Genomic DNA, 6,064 nt, shown 5'->3' on the forward strand with positions numbered 1-6,064 from the left:
CAGTTGAAGTGTACCTCTGGTGCAAATTACTGACCTCTGTCATCATTTTAGGTGGGGGAACTTGCACAATCGGTGGCTGACTAAATACTTTTCTGCCCCACTGTACAGCTATGTTAAAGGGTCTGAATTCACTGATTAAGAGGTGTGGCTCAAAGTTACATACAATATATGTACATGCTTTCAAAAAAAGTTAACTTCATATTTGAAGGGATGATGCTGGAACCTAACATACATCCAACCTTTGGACTTTTAAAGCAAGAGTAAGTGTGGAAAACCTGAAAAACACATACTGTGGTCCACACAAGGTTTTAACCTTTGTTTTCATGTTTGTTGGCAACCATGAATGAAAAAAACTACAGCTGAAACTGTCTTAATACATCTAATTATTTATTCACTGACTTTAAAGAGGCAGCAGAAGTTGCCAGGTGATGACAACCTGACAAAATAAAATTCAAAGCAACAAATTTGCTTATTCGTGACATTTTTTAGATGTTCAAATTACTAATCAATATATTGAAAATGAAAAAAAAAAAAAAGATATTTTGCAAGAATACTAGCTTCGTTGTCTGTAAATGTGGAACCCCACTGCTCTAATCCTTTAGCATTGTGACTAAATGTGTATTATCAGGGAAACCTGGCCTTTGACTGTGTCTTGTTTCCAAGCAGCCTCTGTAATCCCCCTAACTGTGCCCCAGACTATATTAATAAAGGATGACTGCTCATGGGGCCCTGGCTCTACAGGGGCAGAGCCACTGAATCGTGCCACAGACTCGGTTCACCACCCACATACCTCGTCCTCAGTGCACTTACCTGAGGGACTGCAGAATGGCATTCATGAAGCATGTGTTTCCAAGGTTGCGCAGGCCTGTAGCACCTAGAGCCACGCCATCCTGAGAGAGACGAGTATATGTGCATGTTTAAAGCCATATGGAAAAATTCTGCTGTAAGCTAACATTTAAAGTCAGTTGGCGTACAGCTCTATAAAGACGCTGTGACTCATTTAATTGAAGCCCTGCACCACAGTGTAAAAAATAGTCTTGTAAAAGTTGTGCAGTCTTTTGTGCTGCGAGTGTGATTCTAAAGTAGCTGCTATCTTTACTTCTTTTTTCAAGGCAGCAAACATTTGCCTTGAACTATTACTTACACTGTCTTTTAACAGCTTGCCATCTCCTGCTGGGCTGTCCTGAAGTTTCCTTTTCCTCTGTCTCTCGCCCATTAGTGCTGAACTGTAAGCAGAAAAGATTACTTGCGTCACCCGGATAAAGCAGATTACTTTGGTGCATGTCTTAACTTGCCTAGCATACTCTTAGAGTAGGGCTGCAGGTATCAATTATTTTAGTAATCAAGTAATCTATCGATACTGAAATATTTTTAAGTTGAACTGTTTTACAAAATCTCTAATGAAAAAACAAACTAAACTCTCTGATTGTTCAAACATGCCATATTGAATTACATTTTTAACTAAACATTTTGTTTAATGCAGAACTACAGAAATAATCTCAAGTAGAGTCAAAGGTCAAACTTGAATAAAATAAGATGTATATGCAAACTTGTCCAAAATAAAGACAATATTGGATAATACCTCCCACCCACTGCATGACATGCTGGTCAGTCACAGGAGCACCAGAGTACCAAAAAGCACCACTGAATGACACAGGAAATCATTCCTGCCTGTGGCCATCTCCCTGTACAACGCATCCACTTAACACACTGTATACTGCAATAGCTACACCCTTTTTGCACATGCTCTCCTCTTATTCAGCTATTTATCAATAGTGACTTATATGTATACAAGTCATGTATATATTGTGTCTATTTCTTACTTAGTGTATTGTCTTTGTTACCGTTTATACTGGAGCACTGTAACCAAAATAATTTCCCCTAGGGATCAATAAAGTATTCTGATTCTGAAACTAAACTAAGGCATAAAAACTTACCTTTACTGTATTCTTGGAAGGCTCTTCCTATGTTGATGTTTTAGTGTTGTCGAAACAGACGTTTTGTAGACATTAATTAATACTGATAATAATTCAGTGTCCAGCTTAACAACCACCAAGACAATGACTCAGAATGTACTGGCCCATGTACATTTTTCATTGTATTGTTTTAAAAAAGCTATTTAATTAATACAATATTTTATATTACTTCAATTTCAATCTGAACAGTGTTACAAAAGCCTTGAAATTATTATAGTTTACTACACTCCATCCCTTTAGACTCATCCCTGTTTGCTGCAGGTTTCACTTCAATGTAAAAACAGCCTTCAGTAAGCTGTATAATTTAAACATGGTGTTAGACTAAGTTAACAGTTCATCTGCAGATTTTAATACAACTTCTAGGTTTACTGCAGATTTTTGCGCGGTGTAAAACAAATGGCGGTGGATGGAGCAGCTACAAAGTTTGTCTGAGTTTGTTGATCAGGTGCTTTGATGACGACCTCCTGCTAGCTGTTTCCCAGTAAGGATTTTATTGGTGATCACTGTTCCTATGATCACTGTTCCTGTGTTTTCTTTCACTCAGTCAGAGCTCAGCGTGGCTCCACCTCTGTATACAAACTCCAGCTACGCGTTTAATTATGTCAGCATCATCATCACTGCTGCTGTTGTGTTTTTGTTCAAAACTGGGAGCTGTGTGGGCTTAATGTTGTCAAACTTTTTATTCACATGCTGGTCCTTAATATGTTTGAATTTCTGTTTTTCGTGACAAATGCAGGTGAAAAACTCGTATTTATATCATTTAACACAATGGTGTGTGTGTGTTAAATGAACCATTGAAGCAAAGAATTTGCATTGACAATTTTTTATAATGGAACTACTCGATGAATCATTGCAGCCCTACTCTTGAGATATCAAAAAAAGTTGTCCTTTTTAAACAGTAAAAGGCAACCATGACAGTAAAATGAGGAACATATTGTTTAATACTTACTTTTCTAAACTCTGAAGATGTTCCCGCAACTTCTGCACTTGCCCAAGTTTGGTGTCGTTCACAACAAATTCATCACATCTGTAACTATTAAATACACATTAACAACAAAATATTATTATTACAAATATACTAATATTGTTACATCTTTCTCCGGTAGCATAGAAATGTGGAAGAAATTATTACAATCGATACAGATTTTAATAAAGTTGGATCATTTTATTTTATTTTTTTAAATGACAACACAATCCTCTGACTGGTAAGAGATGAGTCAGACTGTAGTCAGAGAGAACACTTACCAAAACACACTGTAGCTGCTGCAGTCCATGCAAACAGAATGATGGATTTTCTCTTTTTCATGTTTCTCACCCTTCCTTTGACTAACACAAAGGACTTGATTCTCTTCAAAGTGTTTCTTTGCATGCCCATTGACATATCTATGAGGAAAGAGACAGCTTTATAAACACACATCTGGAATTTCCTTGAAATTACTCAATAGTTATGCTCAAAAATGTATTTATTTTTAGTTAAAAGGTTTTACGCAATTACACAAGGGGAATGTTTTAAAATCAGAAGTGTTTTTTCCCGTCCCAGAAGTTTAACAAGTGTTTGTTGTGTTATAAAGCTTACAAATGTGAACTGAATTCTGGAAACCCATTTTTTTGTTTAAAAAAAAAAAGGTTTGGCAGAATATTTTTTTACGTTTTATTAAACAGAATAAGCAAAGGCTAGGGCCAGTAGGATCGATCATATTAAAATCACAACTGAGGATTTTTCACAGTCATCTCAGTGACCACCGGCTGCAGTCTACACCGCTTTATTTAGTGTGTCCTTAAGTGACTGAATGATTGAAGTTGTTTGTCCCAAAGTCAATAGCTTCCTTAATAAAATTACTAAGAGGGCGGTTTAGCGGACAAAACAAAACCAAAACTCACCGTCCACAATGAACCACCAGACAGGTAAGGCAAATCCATGGACTTTTATTAGACCTGCAAACTGAACATAAAAGATGATTCCGTTTAATGAACTCGCATATGTAAATGAATAATTCTCTCAACAGCCATAAAGATATTGCGAATTGTGATTTGCCCTTGCGATATCTGCTGTTGACTCGTGGCTAGTGCTTACCTAGCAGACAGAAATATGGCAGTCTGCTCACAAGTTGGCATCCAAAAATACTGCGCACCGAGCTACGCTTATGTACAACGAAATTAATTTTACTGAAGTAAAATGAAAGACAGAAAAACGCTCCTCTTACCGTTGCAACACCAGGAGGACGGAGTACCGTTAGGGAACCTGGAAGAATCAAAGGCACCGCTTATGTTTGAGCTCAGATGAGGGCACTCCATCAGCTCACGATTGTGAGTGAACCGACGTTATAACCAGCACTAACACACCAACGGTACCGGGACCCGGGAAGCTAACAATAGTTAGCCAATTAACCTAAAACTAGCTAGCTAACGTTAGCAGATCTACTACTTCTGGTGGCGAACGCACGTTTTCCTGCTTTTGCTTACGCCGACGCGTTATGCAGCTATTGTATAGCTTTCATAATTTCCCATTAAAACTGTTTACATAAATAAAAAGAGCCGCTGCTTCCACCCGCACATACTGTAAGATGAAATCGTAACCTTATCCTTGGTGTTAAGAGGTACCAGATAACTGCTGGCGCTTTCCACAAACAAATGGAAATAACTTGAGGAAGTGACGTACTGTCTGCCGTACACACTACACACACACAGCACACATCACACACACACCATCACACACACATCACATACACACACACACACACACACACACACAACAAAGATTAAAAACATAACCAGAGAATTTTTCCCACCACTTCCGTTTTCGTCCCCCCTTTTAACTGCTGCTTAAAGCTGGCCAAAGCCACGTTGTAAATCGACCTTACTCTGGGACAGCAGCTCTTTCTTTCATGTTTACTGATATTTTGATGTTCCAGTTTTTAACAAAACAGCAGCTATTTTCATTTTGAAATTGCATGTAAACGCATAAGTAGCTTATAACACTAGTAAAGGTTATGTTCTTAGTAGTTACACAAATATTAACATCAATTTTTGCCACGTCCTCTATAACGTTTTGTTTTGTTTTGTTTTTCGTCGCAGGTCATTAGTAAGTTTCCCTTGTTTAAACCTCGGTCGCCAACACGCATGCGAGCTTATGATGACGTCTATTTTCGTGTTTCGGCATCGTGTGCTGTCCTGTAGGTGACAAAGGGGACTTTAACGTTTAAAAACTTTAACAGTGTCACCACGTAACTCTGCAATTAATCGCTGGGATTTGAGTTGTAGTAAATCTGAGGATAGAGATTGTTTGCCAAATTATTACGGAAATGTAATAATTTGTTTCTTGGGCCTCACGACCACTTTACATCAATTTTGTAAAACGCGACGATACAAGATTATCAATATTTAAGATTTTTTTTATGTGGATATCATTCTGGTCAACTGGGATGTTGATGAAAAATTACTATTATTCAATCATACCTAAAAATTTACTTAATGATTTTGTTACCATTTAATAACCGAATAAACGTGGACAGATGCTACTTCTACCTGTTAAGCTTCATGGTCTGTTAAAATTAAATATCACTGATTAAGTAACCTATGAAAAAAGTGAACTTTTACCATTAACAATTAACAGATGAACCTATTACACAGTGTCTTTAAATGTAGAAAGTAGTCAGTAAATAGGGACTTAATCCGCTGACCACATTAGCTGAAACTGCAACATGTGCCTTTTGAATATTGGAGAATAGTTTCTAATATAATCTACACATAGCTAAAATACTTTTTCTTTAAGGCCTGTTAATTCACTAACACACATTTAAACAATTTTGCACTTAATTTTGGTCCTTCTGAAAGAGGAGGATTAAACTGATTCAAACTACGTTTTTTCTATATCATCAGCAGAGATGTACTACAAGAGTTTTATGCACATAGACATACTCCTATGAGCCAGGGTAGGTCACATGGCCAGCATAACTTGAGGTTCCTGGATAAAGGTTTGTGAGCCGCCATCTGCTTATAATTTCTAAATAAGTCCTCAGATCACACCTCCAACGCTGAAACAGCACTTACTTTAGCACTTCCATTAAACACAACCTTATTTAGGACTA

At 37.3% G+C, this 6,064-nt stretch overlaps 1 protein-coding gene across 1 annotated transcript in view; it reads right to left on the reverse strand.

Moving 5' to 3' along the window:
• The window catches only part of usp3 (ubiquitin specific peptidase 3), a 13,840-nt gene extending 9,209 nt beyond the window's left edge, over positions 1 to 4,631 (reverse strand). The window contains exons 1-6 of the mRNA XM_005928764.3: positions 4,181 to 4,631; positions 3,858 to 3,918; positions 3,222 to 3,359; positions 2,926 to 3,009; positions 1,145 to 1,226; positions 811 to 890 (exon numbers count right to left, since the gene is read on the reverse strand). Coding sequence (XP_005928826.1) covers positions 811 to 890; positions 1,145 to 1,226; positions 2,926 to 3,009; positions 3,222 to 3,359; positions 3,858 to 3,918; positions 4,181 to 4,271 — 536 coding nt within the window. The 5' untranslated portion in view covers positions 4,272 to 4,631. The remainder of the gene's footprint in view (positions 1 to 810; positions 891 to 1,144; positions 1,227 to 2,925; positions 3,010 to 3,221; positions 3,360 to 3,857; positions 3,919 to 4,180) is intronic.
• Positions 4,632 to 6,064: the final 1,433 nt, after the last annotated feature.

Source organism: Haplochromis burtoni, unplaced genomic scaffold (genome assembly GCF_018398535.1).
Source record: "Haplochromis burtoni strain Fernald_Lab_line unplaced genomic scaffold, NCSU_Asbu1 Contig_114, whole genome shotgun sequence".
NCBI classification, from domain to species: domain Eukaryota; kingdom Metazoa; phylum Chordata; class Actinopteri; order Cichliformes; family Cichlidae; genus Haplochromis; species Haplochromis burtoni.